The 16939-nt window shown below is 47.9% G+C and overlaps 1 protein-coding gene across 1 annotated transcript; it reads left to right on the plus strand.

The window, feature by feature from the left end:
• Positions 1 to 6774: 6774 nt before the first annotated feature.
• On the plus strand, positions 6775 to 13633 carry LOC125522979 (uncharacterized). The gene is made up of 2 exons (XM_087537157.1): positions 6775 to 8293; positions 8420 to 13633. Exon 2 carries the CDS (start codon positions 13098 to 13100, stop codon positions 13575 to 13577), a length of 480 nt encoding a protein of 159 aa, XP_087393283.1. The 5' UTR covers positions 6775 to 8293; positions 8420 to 13097; the 3' UTR covers positions 13578 to 13633.
• Positions 13634 to 16939: the final 3306 nt, after the last annotated feature.

Raw genomic sequence — 16939 nt, forward strand, 5'->3', positions numbered from 1 at the left:
AAGTTGCGCTCGGATGAAAGGTTTGAGATCACAGCAATCGCGCGCGATGGCATGCCGATTGAACCCATCTGGACAAAGGAAGCATTTGCTGCTCAGTGCGGGGTTCTTGTTAGGGACAAGATCCCGATCAGCATGCATCGAACAATGGTGTAAGCCTAAGAACGAAGACCCTGAGGTGTCTTATGTCAATGATATGCAGAAAGATGATCTTTGGACTGAGCTGAAGGCAAATTTCACCCTACCGCCAGAGGAGGATCCGAAGAAGCCAGTTAAAGAGCAATTAATCAAGTCTCATACTCTTAAGAAGATGGCAGACCTATTCAGGAGGTGGAAGAATGAGCTGAAAATGTTTGTCGACAAAGAAGAGACACCAGAATTCATCGGCAGATATGAGAAAATCAGAGATCACTGGCCCACATTTGTGGCCTACAAGACATCGGAAAAGAGTAAGAAGATGTCGGCGACAAACAAGAAAAATTCTGCAAAGAAGAAGCTTCACCATCGCACGGGGTTAGGTGGCTACCTCAAAGCCCGGCCTAATTAAGTGGGCCAAGGCTGAGAATGATCTGCTTGATAAAGGGATCGAACCAGAGACAATGAACTGGCCAGACCGTTGCCGGACTTGGTTCTTCGGGGCGGGCGGAACCTTGGACCCTGTATCAGGGAAATGCGTTTGGACGGACGAGCAAATGAACATACCAGTCAAGAAGCTAAAGCACTATATTGATGCAGCGCAGCAAGGGACTTTCGTTCCAGACAGAGAGAACGAGGAGCTCACAATGGCCCTCGGGAATCCTGAGCACCCTGGACGGACACGAGGCACGCCAGGCTCCGTTCCGTGGAAGGATGGTTTTCCGGACGCAGGCGGTTACAAATGCCAGGAGAGGAGGAAAAAGTGGAGCATGCCCAAATTCAGACGCTGCACGAAAGGGTTCAAGCGCTAGAGGAACGAGAAGTAGCTCGCAGCAAGCGACCTGCCGAAACTACCCCCGAAGCTACCCCGCCATCTCAGCGGAGAAGCGGCGTGGCTTCCACCGAGCTGCTTCAGCCGGAGCATGTCTTGACGGCTCCTACTAGCTACCCCGTGGATGCTATCACGGAGTCTCAACATTGCCACCTTATGACGCAATGGCAGAACTTCAAAGTCAAGGCGACTGTCGGCTTTGTTCGACCTACTGAACCCGGTGCAACTTTTCACTGTAGTCCGATTCCAGAAGGATATGCCAGGGTGACGGTGGACGAAATAACGAAGGGATTTGAGGACCTCCAGCTTGACTACCGTACCGGTGAAGGGGAGACTCGGCTGGGTTCTTGTCTATTGACTCCATGCCTATGGCGGAAGGAGCTCATCAAGCTTCTGAACTGGACGCCTCCGCCTCCTCCTCCTCCTCCGGCGAGTCAGGGCACTCCGCCTCCTCCTCCGGCGAGTGATCAGGGCACTCAGCCTCCTTCTCCGGCGCGTGGCGGCACTCCGCCTCCTTCTCCGCCTGCGCCGGCGCGCCCGAGCAGCCAACCTCCTCCTTCTTCGCCTCGTCAGCAAGGGCGGAAGAGACCCGCTGCCGCTCCGGCTGCTCTGGCGCGTCGTAGTCCTTATCCTCCGCCTCGTAAGCAAGGAAAGAAGACAGCCGCAGCCGCTCCGTCTGCTTTGCCGGCGTCTAGCAGTACATCCAGAGGCCGGAGGCAATACAGATTTGGTCCTTCTCTAAAGACTCCAGAGAAGTTACCATACGAAAGGACCCCGGAGAAGAACGCCAAGATCGCGCGAGCCGAAGTGAGGAACTTCTTTGAAGGGGTGAAAGCAAAGAAACATCCACCTCCGGAGGAGAAGGTAGATCCGGTGAAAGCGAAGCGCACTCTGGCTGCCCTGAAAAAAACCAGCAAAGTCTCCGCCGAAAGGCAACTATGACCGCATTATTGCAAAGTCATTTGTCGAAGCGGAGCGGTCGGGAAGTACTGTCAGTGATCAAAGGTTAAAAGAACGACGAGCTGGGAAAAAAAATTCCCCAGCTCGGCGAACAAGCGAACCAATCGTGCCCCCCGCTCAAGGTGCCTACTAATGATCCGAGGATGGTGCCCGGTTATAGCAATCTTGGAGATTACCTGCCCGACGATGTACATTATGAGTTCTTGGAGGTGGAGGAACACAAATACGAGTACGGGAAGCCTCTCGTCAAAGATGAAAGATCTCTAACAACGATGATGCGAAGATTTCATGATTGGTATATGAAAACCTGCAGAGAGTCTGGGGGAAGGAATACTTTGACACTGAGAGTTAGAGAGGAGCATGACCTCGTTGGAATTGAACTGTTGAATGTTCCATTTGAGTTCTTCCAGTTTTTCAATCAAAAGGCCCTCGATAAAGCAACGGTCACTTGCTACTGTCTGTAAGTAGTACTACTTCTGTCATTAAGTCTCTTTATATAGGTCAGCTCTTTCATTGCATGTATTTATAATTATCCTCACTATATTATGCAGATTGAAGATCGCCGAATTGAAGAAAAGACAAATCGGTGATATTGGGTTCATTAACACAAATCTCATAGATGCAACTGAGGATAAATATCGTGCCGAAGATACCGAGGCCAACTTGCTACGATCGTTGGTAATAAATGAAAACAAAGATATAGTACTCTTTTCTTACAACTTCAAGTGAGTGTTACTCTCTTGTGCATATTCGGTTTCCCTTATTAGTCCAGGTTATAGTAATGTAATTGATGAGTTATGCATGCGTGCCCAGCTTCCACTATATTCTCCTAGAGATTAAGCTTGAGCAGGGACTAGTAACCGTCTTAGACTCGAGATGAAAAGATCCCTCGGACTATTCGGACATGACTCAAATGCTCGAGAAGTAAGTTAAATCGATCGTTATCCACCATATCAGCAATTTTGTTCATTTCCTGATATATCAAGTAATTGTTTTCTTTGTCTGGCAGGGTTTGGAGAAAATTCACCAAAAAAGCTCCGGGACTGCCAAAGAAGCTGCAATTTAGACATCCGAAAGTAAGTACTATAGTAACATGTTCCACGCATCTCCTAGTGATTCAAGCGCTAGTTTCATCAATACCATTTATAGCATGCTTGCTTATCAGTTTGATTGACCTCTATTTCTTGTAAAGTGGTTGTGGCAGGAAGCCGGAAATAATTACTGTGGATACTACGTTTGCGAGTCCATCCGCCACACGACCTGTGAACGAGGGTACTCTGACGAACAATATGAAGTGCGTAAGCAATAATATTCACAATTTTATTTTATTACCATCATTTGTGTTGAGTTTCATTTATTCATATATACATGTATTGACCCCCTTGTTCAAATTAGATGTTTCAGATGCGGGATGAACTCCTAGCACCAGACCGTATGCGAGTAATTCAAGAGGAATTGGCGGCATTCTTCCTTGACCACGTAATCGCTGAAGACGGAGAATACTATGTGGACCCTGTGTTCATATATAACTAGGAGATTATATTGTAAGAGATAATTATTGTATATATGTAGCCGGTAGTGTCGGATAGATATACGAGAACTTGTTGTTCGACCAATTTTTCGGAGAAGGAGAGGTGGTCGATATCACTTCTCTCTGTATGCATATGTTCATGACGATCTTCTCTTTCCTTTATTTGCTTACTAGCTAGCGTGTCTAGTCCTCTCTATATATACGTATATATAGCGTCGTCCAAGCACGGACATAAGAGAGGACACTTCTCTCTATTAATTAACTAGCTAACACAATGTATGAAACACCTAAATTAAACCCCCAAAACCCCCGACCCCCTCCCCCTTTCAAAAAAAAACAAACCCCAGCCCCGAAATGCTGACGTGGATGCCTATTGGTCCCGATTGGTGCCACCAACCGGGACCAAAGGCCCTCCTGCCTGGGCTCGGCACACCGGCCACGTGGAGGCCCATTTGTCCCGGTCCGTGTAAGAACCGGGACTAAAGGGTTAGGGCATTAGTAACGACCCTTTAGTCCCGGTTCACAAACCGGGACAAAAAGCCCTTATCAACCGGGACGAATGAGGTTTTTTCTACTAGTGGGTTCATGCGTTCGGACAGAACAACATGAGCACCGAGAGAGTATCTGGTGCTCGAGAGGCTTAGGTGCTATGACGATACGAGCTCCTCAGCCACTGTATCTAAGATCGGACAACATCTGCGAATCTGCTGGACCTATGCGCAATTTGCGGACTCCTAGGGGGCTTTTCTACAAGATGTCCGCGAGCTCCCTAGAAGAGATTGGATCTCAGATCCAGTGGCTCTCAAAAGCCCGTATCACCGTAGCACCTGAGCACGCGGAGCAGCAAATCCACCCCGCCGCCCGAGCGCCCACCAGATCCGCCTTGGTCTCCACCACCGATAGACTGGCGAGGGCTCTTTGTTGATGGCTCCTATTCTCGCGAGGATGGCTCGACGGGTGCTGGGATGGTGCTAAGAAATAGTGCACGAGAGGTAATCTCTGTCTTCTATCAGATATTATTCTACAGAAATGGTGTGGGGATGTCTCCTCTCCGATGGTTGACCCTCTCAGTCATTGTGCAATCCGATTCTTTGGAGGCTTTATCTACTCTTTCCAATGGGTCTCTCACCAAATCGCCATATGGTCACCTCACAAATGAAATCAAGACGCTCATGCATGGTTGAGAGGGGGTCTGTTCCGGCCAAGAATGCTTGATCCGATGATAAGGATTCACACCGTCTAGCTAATTATGCCCGCACGGCTCAGAGCACCATTTGTTGGTTACAGGGAGGCCCTCCTCTCATTTATAACTAGTAGAATGCCCGTGTTTTGTCATGGGCCTTTTTAAATTTTATGTGATTGCAGCCATAAACACATCAAATCTCGCATGTATAAAAGTACAATTTTTCTAACTTTTAGTCGTCTATTTTAAAATTTGTTTCAGGCCGTTCTCTATGACTGTCGGATCTTCCTCTGTGACTGTCGGATCTACACAATCGTAGCGTTGTTTTGTGAGAAAATTCTAACAAAAAAACCTTAAACTCATAGAGCCAGTTTGAATTAAACCATGGAATTTTAATCCGAGAAATTAGCACTCTGTACTTATCGATCCCGGTCAATCCCGACCTTCTACCGATCTAGACCAGTTTGAGGCGCTGAGAAACAGATAAATCCCTAGTGGGATCATAACTTCCCTCACCAACTAAGCGGGTCCACTTGTCACACACATATTCTCCCTACTTAAAGAGCATAAACATGTAGTTATAGTAAATCAACGACAAGTAATATGGAACGGAGGGAGTACAACGTCAAGCATACTAATCTCTTCCTCCAGGCCATGGAGAGGCAACCACTACTAAGTAACATAGTTATTATCTACGAGTCTGCGACAAGTTAGCAATGTTATCCGCATATTCTTGGATTTGCACGGGCGTGCGACAGAGAGAGCGAAGATTGTAGTTGACACGTGAGCATCCCGTTCAGGATTGAAATTTTTTTCCGGTATGACAAACAGATCTAAAGACGGAATTGACCAGGATTGATAGGGTGCTAATTTCAGGAATTGAGAATTCGGAGTTCGATTCAGACCGGCTCCATGAAGTCAAGGTTTTTTCAAACTTTTCTCCTTGGTTTATTCACTCGCTCCCGTCTGTCCCCTGTGTGGGGCGTGTTGGGTCTCGGTTGATTTTCTTTTCAGGAGGTCAGGCTAATATTGCTCCGCACCGTTTATTTCGAAACGATCCATTTTTATCCACATAATTTATTTCAGGATTTCCGACGATGTGTTTTCAGTGGGAGGAGACGTTCCCGTCGAGAACAAGGTACCCACGGTGACTTCGTAAATCTCAAGATGATATGCCGACTTAGCCACTCGAAGGTGCTCATAGGTCAGGATGGACACGGTCCGGGCCGGTACGGTCCCGGTCCGAGCCGTCGTTTGGACTGGCCGCAGGCGGTCCGGGCCGGACCGGACTGGAGTAGCGTCGCGGTCCTGATTTCAGGGACCGGACCGGCAATGGAGAAGCTCGGGCCAGACCGAGAGGACCGGCCGCGAGACAAGGGCAGAGCGCGCACTGGAGCTCCGACGACGGCTGCTCATCAGGATGCAACGCTAGAGGAAGCGCAGCTCATCGCGAGATGTCTGGAAGCTTCAAAAGAACCAGAGGGAGCTAGATGAACCAAGATGATCACCAAAGGGAGCTAATCGGCGACCAATTTAGCACGATGGCCGGTGAACGGAGATGAAAGGTATGATGGCCGATGCGGCGATGTAGGGCCTCCCGCGTTGATTTCTTTGGTGGAGACGATGGATCTTAGTGGGGTGCGTCTAACGGACATGGACTCCGGGGCCAGAGAGTTCAGTGGCCGCGCGGGCGACGGCCTCGCGCTGGCAGACGTAGACGGCGACAATTTTCTTGCTCCCCGCCACGCCTGGGCCGCCACGCCCTTGCAAGCCGCCACCACGCCTCCGCCACACCCCTGGCAAGCCGCCGGCACGCCCCTGCCATGCCGCCTGCTGTGTTCTTCGGTCCGCTCGGTCGGACCGAGCTTTAACCGGACCGGACCGGACTGGACCGAAGTATTTTTGGTCCTCTTTTCAGGGACCGGACCGGCTGATTTTTTTGCCGGGCCAAGACCGAGCCGGCTCGGACCGAGCGGGCCACGAGCCGGTCCGAAAAGACCGTTCATGTCGTTCACCCTGACTCATAAGGTACGGGTTTATGCGTTCTTAAGGGTGAGTGTATCATGTACGAGCGCTTGCGTATGTAGTCTTAAATAAAGTTTTTTTTGTGGTCGGCGGCCCATATCAGAAATCATTTTGTATCAGAGAGAGAGAAGGGAAGGGGAGAAGAAGTGGAGGCGGTGGAGGGGGGTCACCGGTCACCACCATCGGCGAGGAGCGGCAAGGGGTTAGATGGAGGTCATGGAGCGCGGGAAGCTGCCGCGGGACAGCCCTGCTGTGAAGGTGGAGCTGCTGTCGTGGAGGAGCAGGGGGAGGAGAGAGGGGGGCGGCGAAGATTTTTTGCTAGTCCCGCCACCAACAGGGTTTCGCCGGTGATGTCGGAACCATTCGTCGGCGCCGTTCACGCGGGAGGTACGGCTAATTATCCCTTTCCCCTCGCTACAGCTCTGATTTCTAGTTATTTTAGTCGTGCAGCTCTGGGTTCATCTCTGCACGCCGTGCGCTCAGATCCCTTGATGTGTGGGGGTTGTTTTTCTCATCACGCTTCAGACTAATTTCATGAGAAATCATCGTAATGTCCGGGTTATTAGTTCAGCAGATATTTTTATGTCGCTCGATTTCGCGGATACGAACATTTTGGGGATTTGCCCTCAGCATTTCCCCCCTTTGTTTTCCTTTAGATTATGGGCGTTTTAGTGATGACAATTGATATGAGTATACTTATATGATCCACATACAAAGTGGGTTGGAGCGAGCGTATAGGTGTGTGTTCAGATTATGGGCATTTTGTTCGCATGTGTGTGTGTTCGGCAGATGTGCCATTCAGTTTTGTTAGTTCTTTGTAAGTAGTTGTTCAGATTTTTGGTAGTGTTGGATTTTGTTCTTAGCGTGTCTGTGATTTCTGAACAGCCAGGCATCTCTCTCTCAGCCGTTTCAGTGTTAGGTGTCATTTTATTCAGTTATGGTTGTAGTTTCCGTGTTAGGTGTAAGTTTATTCAGTGTTCCTCTCAGACTGAGGTTTCGAAATTAAGGTGCAGATTGTGTCAACACAATACATTTTAGTGATGGGGGTGGGGGTGGGGATGGGAAGAGAGAGAATCCAGCATGTAGGGAACATCTTCAGCAGGTGTCACTTTCTTCAGTTAACATTTAGGGTAGGATAGTTAGCTAGTTTTACCAAGTCATTAATTCCGGAGTAACAATAATCAGCGTGCACCCTGCCGACGTTTATTTTCTAATTGTGTAAAGCAATGTCCCGGGGGAAAGTTGCTCATACATACTCGATGAAAACGGCACTGTCCATCTAACACCTTTTTTGCACCGACGCGGCGGCTGCTGAAGCTATGTATTTGCAAAATGTGGAAAATACCCATCCGTGTTTTTTCAACATATTTTATAGCCTGTAGTCTTTTCTCTTGTCAGCTATGTGGAGTTTTTTTAGTTTGCTTTCATTTTTTACCTTTTCAACAGCAGGGTTGGGGATTCTTGGGGGCAGAGATCGTCGAGTGGATGCTATGAACCCAACTACGACCCTGATGACGGTTCGTCAAACACTGAGAGTTGCGATGAGAGCATTGCATCTAGTGATGAAGAATCTGTATCCAGGAGGAAGAAGTTATTAGAAGATGCTTTATTTGATTTTTGTAGGAAGGAGGTATCCATCTCTTTCTCTCGTGCACTTTTTTTCTCGATCCATGGTATGCACATATTTGTTTTCTCTCTTCTTTCTTTCCGCTACAAAATTATCTGATATAATCATCTTTTTCATGTCATCTAACAGGCAGTCAAATCACTCGAGATTTTTCAAAATTGTACGAGAACATGGTGATTCATTAGAGATATACATCTGGGCAAGGCATTGCGATGCATTCAGCGCACGGGGTCTTCCGCTTAGCTGCAAGGTCCGCGTTTCGCTGAGCCCGCAATGCCTTCCTCTCATCCGGTGGTATGCTCTGCCTGCGTGCTCTTCGACGGGCGTTCATCTCTTGGCTCTGCTCAACTGGTATATTTTTACTCGCTGCCCTTCTACGGGCGTTCATCTCTTGCCTCTCCTTGGTTGTCAGATTTTGTCTTGCAGCCCTTTGGCTCGCATTCCTATATTCAATAGTTTTATTTTGTCTAGATGCTCTTCGACGTGCATTCACTTCTTCCCTTTGCTCGCGTGTTAGGCTATCTCGCCTTGCTTTATCACGGTTCCGTCTTTGTTGATTTTTGTCTTCTTTAACGCGCTTGCATTGGAAGCTATATCTTCAGCACCACTCGGTGTTCCTTGAGGTGATGTAGGGTTTTCTACATGACCAGTGTGTAATTTGTTAAATCCAAGACCCACATTTGAAGCAATATACGCAGTACATGGTTAGACTTAATAAATCTAGATCTATAGATGACCATACTTCACTGGTAAAAACGTCGTGTGAAAGGGTAAATATCATTTGATGTTCCCACATGGTCCTGTGGCGCCAATGCTATCATGGTACTGGTTGTGGGAAGCATTGTAGCTAATTGGGTGGACGGTTCCCATATGAACATTCCGTATGACCGTTCCACAACAACAGTTAAGATTACAAGATGGTCAGCTTCAAATCATTAATTTAAGACATTATGTCTCCACAATTTGTTAGAGAATACACATCTCTTTTTCCCTTATCCTCCGACATCTTATAAGCAAATGTTGCATGGATAATGATTAACGACCTTTGGACCTTCACCACCGTGGTTCATAAACAAAGTAAAATAGTTGATGCTACGATTTCAGTCAATAAAGATGTTATGAGGGAGAATTCAGACAAAAAGGTCAAAATAAAATACAGTATTAGTACATGGTGCATGGATAGTGAATTAGTGATTAAGGCCCTTTGAACCTTCAACACCATGGTTCATAAACAAAGAAAAATAAATAATAATTACCTACATACGCAGTTTCTCCTCCATGCGCACATTATTGTCTTCTCCAGACATCTAATGAATTTCTACAAGTTTGCTTGGTGAGGTTGCATTTCTTATTGCCCAAGTTGAAAGTTCCAGGAGACAATCAGCGGTCGATATGCAGGTGAGTGTTGTGTATCATTCATGAAGTTGATTCAAATCAAGATGTGGCAGAATATTTCTTGATAAGTGATTTTTTGTAGTTACAACCCATCTGGCCTACGAATTGCAGAAACTATTTCAATCATTTTTAGTAGTAGTTTCCGTTTCAAAAAAAATTAGTAGTAGTTCGCAGGCCAGATGCATATGACACTAGTCTAAATTACTTCCTACTATGACTAGCGGTATTTTAACTAGGCCGACATTGGAGCCATACCTGAACTCCGTCCATTGTTCCGTCCTAGTTCCTACGTGTATACTATTAGTAGTATAATACAATTAGCGGGCCGTTGGAAAGTGACACGGAGCGCCCTAGCTAGGTGTTTGCATGCTGCAATGCCACTCATGCACGGATGCTCAACGAGCAACTGGTGCGCGTGTACAAGAGTAGCTAAGTAGTTAGGGTGGTTACTCGCCTTTAACTTTAGGAGTAGCCCGTAGATGTATTTTTTTTCGCAAACAAGAAACTCTTAAACAAACGGTACTCCAACTGCCAAGCTCGATGACTCGATCGATCCATCTCAAGCTCCAATTTGGTAAGGTAGAACGATCCAGTTATAAATGGGTGTGTGTGGACGCAACCGCTTTGACATATCAATGGGGTACAGGCCTACAAGCAAGTACAATAGTGGGCTATAAGCCCACTTACATGACACTTTTGCCTATGCGGAGGAGAGACAAAAAAAAGTGATGAAGTGGGCTAACATGCAAGAGCGAGCCTCTACGCGTGCTCCTAGATAAAAACATTTAATCCATCTAAAAAAATAAAAACATTTAATGAGAGGAAAGAGATGGAGAGAGAGTTAAAAAAAGTTCTAACCTTATAGCCAGCTCTATTGTATGAGTAATTAATAATGCTAATTCTTGATCACATGTCATGTTTATATAGCTTGCTGACTATATTATTAACCATACTCGGGCAAAGTTCATGTGGCGGTGAAAGATATATGTATATACAGTTTTGCTAAAGCACATTTAGATGTGTCATAAGTATTGCACATCTAAATCCTATGACATTGATCTTATGCGGAGATTCGTGTGGGAATTTTTTTTTGCCTTTTCTTTTTCTTTCTATACTTGATTGCGTCACTTAGATGTGCAATAACTACCTAGACAAACCCATGAATATATATCCAGGCCGATGACGATTACAGCGATTCCTGATTCGCCCGCGGTGATCTGGCCAGAGATACCATTCCTACGGATTTCTCATGCCATACAACGGGTCAACGGTGCAGTGAACCCGGCCGATGATGATGGTTGGTCCAACAAACAATGTCAAACATGCATCGATATCTTTCTTTTTTCGAGATTTGCGTGGATATTCATAATACGAGATTTCTCCTTCTAGAAAATCCGATCGGGAGGGGCCATAGAAAGAAAGGCCTCTTTTTACGTCCAAGTTGCCAATTTGAATATGCAACAGGGCATCTATATGATCGATCACACGGGGCCATGAGCAGAAAGTTGCCCCTTTTTTCGATCGGTGAGTGAGCGTAATGGCCACTGCCCTTGTCGCTCGTTGGTCGCTGTTAGCGCGACTGAGACAGAGGCGAGTCTCCACCCATGGCGCCAACGGCAAACCGCTTGCTTAAATGACCCCGCAAAAAAAAAAACCCTATAAATGAGCTCAGCGTCCTGTAGCTACGTACGTACCGAACTCACCAGCGCGGCCACTTTCTACTCTAGCGCGAGCTGTGAGGTAGCATTCCATTCATGGCGTCCAGCTTGAGCGCGTTGAGGATACATGCGTTTGGCGCCGGCAAATCCATCTTGTTTATTGTTCTTCTTCATCTCTTCCGTCCCGCGTTCGTCGCCGGAGGTCTGGTTCTGCGTGTGTCGTCGGAGGGCAGCCCCCAACAATTGGTCAATTGGTATTCAGAGCCTCAAGAATCATGGTCGTGGCACGGTGAGTCTGCGGCGAGTGCGGTGGGCCCGGAGGAGGCGCGTTGTGGCGTCGTACGTGCGCGCGGCGAGCTCGCAAGCCACGGAGACGCTGCGTGCCGATGCAGAGGCCGCAGCGCTGCGGCGAGGAGGCCGCGGAGGCACGGCACGGCGCGGCGATGTGAAAGTGCTGCATGGTGGTGGAGGCCACATCGGCCCGGTGCGGCGACCGTGGATGCGTTAGTCTCGTGCGTAACGGCGCGCAGTGGCGGTGGACAGAGGCGATCAAACGACGGCCGGCCATGAGCCAAGTCAAGACAAAAGGAAATTGTTAGCACTAATCTTGATCGAGTCGTGGCGCGGTTGCCGTTAGTGGGCAGCGGATCGTGCATGCGTGGGTTGCTAGCAGTCTGCATGTGAGTTTGTTAGCTACGTGAGCAATAGGCCTTGTCTTTGGGGCGTTGGAGCTAAATATACGTGATTTTAGCTGTATGCAAGTAGTTGGATAGGCTTGTACGTGATTTTAGGCATGAGTTAGTGGCTGAGTTTAGCGGCCGGTTAGTTAGCGCGTGCGTGCGTGGGTGTATGTAAGCAGAGCTTATGTGTGGTGTGTTCATAGAGTAGCTAGGAGGAACAATGTAGTTCTCAGTGGTCTCTCGTGTGGGTGTGACCGTGATGGTTGCCGGGGGTCATAGCATTGAGCCCTTGTACATATGTTCGTGAGTGCTGGGGTGTTTGTCACCATGTTTGTGAGTTGGAATACAAGCCAAGATAACAGGCGTTTGACGCCACGGTCTTCGTCGCCGACAAATTCATTTTGTCACTGTTTATATTCGTCTCTTCCCTCGGGCGTTCATCGCCGGAGGGCTGGTTCAGCATGTGTCCCTGCAGGGCAGCCCCAACAGAGGATACCGACGGTGTGCGTTGTGCTCATCCCGCTGCTGATATCCGTCGTCTCGCGCTGTGAAGCCGACCTCCTACAGGTTGTGGGAGGGCGGAGAATGATGGCCCGTCGGAGCAATGCCGCCCCCGGCGGAGACGACTGTCGCTAGTAGCACGCGCGGAGCAACAGCTGGGAGGCTGCCGGCGGTGCCGTACTGCGAGTCGAAGAGGTCCAGCCCCGGCCGCCCTTGCCCTCAGCACCATTAACTAAGTTTTCTTGCCCCGGCGTATGTACATGCATGCAAGCTTAGAACATCTCCAACAGTGCCCACAAAAAATGCGCGCGCCGGGTAAAATGAGATTTTAGTGTGCGGGACGATTTAACGCGCTTCAGCGGAGATGGAAAAATCAGGCGCGCAGGAAACGATGTGCGCGTGGGGAAAAAGCGGCCAGCCGCGCGTTAGATTTGGCGCGCCGCTTTCGGCGCGTCTATAAAATGCAGCGCCCGCCCACGCGCCGTTCCATCGCTATCCACATAGCCACGCGCCCTCTGCCGCTCTCTCCTCGCTCCCTCTGTCGCTTTCTCGCCTTGTCGCTGACGCGCCACCATGCCGCCGCGCCGCCGGGGAGCTTCGGGCTACCGCAGCGTCCGTGTGCGCCCGTCCGACACTTACTCCGCCAAGATTCGGTCCGGCGATGTGTGCCTCGGCCTTGGCACCTTCGACACCGCCCACGAGGCCGCCCGCGCGTACGACGTGACGGCGTGGCGCCTTCGGCGGTCCCGTTGGGACATGAACTTCCCAGACGTGCCGACGCGGGAGTGGGCGCAGGAGTTGGCGCCTCTGCTGCGGCTTATCACCGATGAGGATCCTGGCGAGAACCGGAGGCGGGAGCGCCGTCTCAGCCTGGCCAAGATGGACGAGGAAGCCATGGCGTTATGGCGCCAACGCTTCCCGCAAGACGTCATCAACGAGCAACAGTTCTTCGCCAAGAGGAGGACGGAGAGGGATGAGAGGAGGGTGGAGCCAGCCGCTTATCGCGAGGACAGGCAAAGCGGAAGGCGGCTGCTGAATTCAACATCGCGCTAGGAGATGCGTCGTCCTGAGGCTCCAACGAAGAGCGGTTCTTTAACGCCTTCATTCAGAAGTCAGAGAAGGACATCACCGAGGCGGAGTCCGAGTCGAAGGAGGACGACGAGTAGTAGTTTTTCGTTTTATCTATTTATCATAGGAGGAGGCTATGAACTATCTATGCACTATCTATGTATCGTTTTATATAATCTATTGTTTTATTTATCTATGGACTATCTATCTATTGTTTTTTATCTATCTATGTCTGTAGAATCGGAGTCAAATGTATATGGAGTCATAGTACAAAAAATAAGAAGTATAGCGCGTCTGCTCGAGCGGCTCGGGCATGCTTTATTTTGTGGCGACAGCTGGAGCCGGCGCACCGCCGTGTGCAAAAGTTGGCTCACCCGACGCTGTATACTGTTTTTAGCGCGTTGCGCGTCTATTGGAGATGCTCTTAGGGGATCTCCAAGGCGGACTCTCAAATCGCGGTAATACGTCTTGATCACATTGTTCGAACCGTGGAAGCCATCCAAGGCGGGCCTGTATCGGTCCGCTGAGGGGTCCGGACGTATTTTTTCCTGCAAACCCGAGACAAATGTGAAGGGCCTTGCGGGAGTCCAGACAACCGACACGTAGGACTCCGATAACCCTGACCCATCCAAAACCCTTCATGGACCCCACCTCCAACCTCCCCATTTTCTTTCCTTCATTCCTTCTCTCTTGCCTTCGTTGCCACTCCACCACCCTAGCCGCGACCTGCCGGAACTCTACGTCTCCGTCACCTCTAGCGTTCTAGTCGGGCTCCACCCTGTTTCTCCTCCATCACCGTTCAACCCATCTCATCCGATCGACCCGGCAACTGTTCGATGCATTACCGAAGCTAATAAAAAAGTTGTTCCTTCTTCTTTCAAGCAATGGATTCCGATATGAATACATATATGAGTACTATGATGAGTCGTCTGACTGCTCTTTCGACGAGGAGGACTACACGGATGAGATGGCGATGATGCAGGTAGTCCTTGAAGACGCGGAGCGTGCAGAGGAGCATGTTCTCAATTTTAATGAATCGGTCAAGGGTCATCGAGTGCTCAACTGCAACAGGGCGTGCAACCATTTGAAACTGATGCCTGACTACTTTGCCCCCGATGCATTCTTCGCTGACCATTTTTGCCACCGTTTTCGAATACACAAGACTGTCTTCGATCATTTGTACCATGTCGTCCGGTCTTATGATGACTACTTCCTTCTAAAGAAGGACGTTGCGGGAACGACTAGGTTCTCTGGTTACCAGAAGTGCACGGCCGCACTCCGGATGCTTACATATGTCACGACCGCTGATTCGTGGGACGAGTACCTACGGATGTCTGAGAGCACATGCGGAGATGCCATGGTTAGGTTTGCAACTGCCGTAGTCGAGTTGTTTCGACCTCAATACCCGAGAGAACCAACTGTGGCAAACACCAAGAGGCTCTTGGCAATCTCAGAAGCAAGAGGGCGGACTGGTTTGTTTGGATCCCTTGACTGTATGCATTGGAAATGGAAAAACTGCCCGAAGGCTTTACAAGGGCAATATCATGGTCATGCTAAGAAGCCCACCATTATTCTTGAAGCAGTTGCATCACATGATTTTTTGAATTTTCAAGCTTTCTTTGACATGTCCGGGTGTCACAATGACATCAATGTGTTGTAGCGATCACCGTTGTTTGTGAGGCTGACTGAAGGAAAAGCTCCTCCGTGCCACTATATTGTGAATAGACACGAGTACAATATGAGCTACTATCTGGTTGACGGTATCTATACTCCATGGGCTACCTTTGCCAGCACCATCTCTAATCCAGTTGGCCATAAAAACTCTCACTTTGCCTAAAGACAAGTAGCAGGTAGAAAGGATGTCGAGAGGGCATTTGAAGTTCTGCAAGCCCGTTTCGCAGTTATTCATGGACCTGCTAAATAATGGGATCCAAAGACCTTGTGGGAGGTGATGACATGTTGTGTAATCATGCACAACATGATCGTCGAGGATGAGGGTGAGAATCCCGCCGCAACTCTAGAATTTGAGAACATGGATTATCCTTTCCACACCAGAATCCAACCACATTTGAAGAGTTTATTGAAATGCATCAACAAATTCGGCATCGACCAACTCACGAACAACTAAAGTAAGATCTGATTGAGCATCAGTGGCGGTAAAAGGGGACAAAAATGTTGGAATATAATATTTGAACTAGTTTAAATTTAAACTACTGCTGCATGCGGTTATTTGAACGTCTATAGTCTATGTATGCTGCCATTTGAACATCTAAACTCTATGTATGCGTCTATTTGGACGCGCGGACTTTTAAAAAATAAAAAATTAGGGAGGCCAGATATTTACGGACAGCGTTGGATGGCGGCCTCCCGCATCCGTGTCGTGGACTTGCCATTCTGTCCGCGGGCGAATGCGAGAGAAAATTTGCTGGTCGCCGTTAGAGATGTCATTATACTCCATCCGTTTCTAAACTTTAAAAAATATTTCAATATAAACTACATATGGATGAATATACATGTATTTTAAAGTGTAAATTCATTCATTTCGCTTTGTATGTAGCTTATATTGGAATCTCTAAAAGGATGATTTAGGAATGCAGGGAGTATATTGCATTGATCAAGAGGACGTACGTGGTAAGCTGGAATCTAGAAGTCCCTCGACTTCTATAGAGTTATATACTACTAGTATTGCTCAAACATGAGTTTTGTAATTCGTGTCTTTGAAGCATGCAAGAAAAATAAGGCATATATCATCTTTCACTCTTTCCGACTCATATATCGGTCACGAATGATCTTTCTACCATGCATGCTATATAATACCGTCAAATGTGGTGTAGATTGGTACATCTGGAATTCAATGGTATACTTCAGATGAAACAATGCAAAACACTAAGATACATTCCAAAATAAGAAGAAACTTGATAAAGTACCTAAAAATCCTGAGTGCATTCATATTTTGTCGGCACACAAAGTAACATCATGAGTGAGGGATGCATGATGACTTTGTTAAATGGTCTGTCTAGGACACATCTAGATGATGTCCACTATGTTTGTAGTTTTTTTTTGCTCCCAGTTATTTTTATTCCTTGTTTGTGCGGTATTTATGGGAACTTAGATGTGACATCCTTAGAAAATATTTAGATGTGAATTAGACAAACTGTTGTCAAAAGGAAAAAACGTGGCTCCAATGACAACGAGTCAGTGCTCATTTTAATTGTATCACCTTGATGCTTTGTTTTGAGTAAATAAGGAACAACTTTTATCAGAAAAAGAAAAAGAAAAGAGGGACAATGAATGTTGCACGCTGTATAGCAAGAGCATGTAAAAGTCATTTCTGTTGATACACCATT

The sequence above is a fragment of the Triticum urartu genome, chromosome 7A, assembly GCF_056163025.1.
Source record: "Triticum urartu cultivar PI428250 chromosome 7A, HENAU_Tu73, whole genome shotgun sequence".
Taxonomy (NCBI): Eukaryota; Viridiplantae; Streptophyta; class Magnoliopsida; order Poales; family Poaceae; genus Triticum; species Triticum urartu.